The sequence below is a fragment of the Penaeus monodon genome, chromosome 32 (genome assembly GCF_015228065.2).
Source record: "Penaeus monodon isolate SGIC_2016 chromosome 32, NSTDA_Pmon_1, whole genome shotgun sequence".
Classification (NCBI taxonomy): Eukaryota; Metazoa; Arthropoda; class Malacostraca; order Decapoda; family Penaeidae; genus Penaeus; species Penaeus monodon.
In genome coordinates this window covers 35324715-35324956 of record NC_051417.1, presented here as the reverse complement: position 1 = coordinate 35324956, position 242 = coordinate 35324715, and the positions used below count along the sequence as shown (strand labels likewise).

The following is a 242-nucleotide window of genomic DNA, read 5'->3' as shown; positions in this document are numbered from 1 at the left end:
GATATACAGGATTCAGTGCCTGGATCTCTATTGTTTTGCAACAAGAGCCATAGTTATTAATAGCAATAAAAAATGAATAATGCAATAATAGCTTTTTGTTATTTATCAAAATTTCAACAGGTAACAAGGTAAAGGATAAGAGAGGGCGACCTGGCAAGCTAGACCCACGAAATACAGCTAACAAAGGCCTCACTAAACTCACCAGCCTGCTGCAAGGACCGGTATGTTACTGCCATTTGTTC

At 38.8% G+C, this 242-nt stretch overlaps 1 protein-coding gene across 1 annotated transcript in view; it reads left to right on the top strand.

The window, feature by feature from the left end:
- Positions 1-242, top strand: part of LOC119593840 (DNA repair protein REV1-like) — a 12070-nt gene that overhangs the window by 8897 nt on the left and 2931 nt on the right. The window contains exon 12 of the mRNA XM_037942869.1: positions 121-221. Coding sequence (XP_037798797.1) covers positions 121-221 — 101 coding nt within the window. The remainder of the gene's footprint in view (positions 1-120; positions 222-242) is intronic.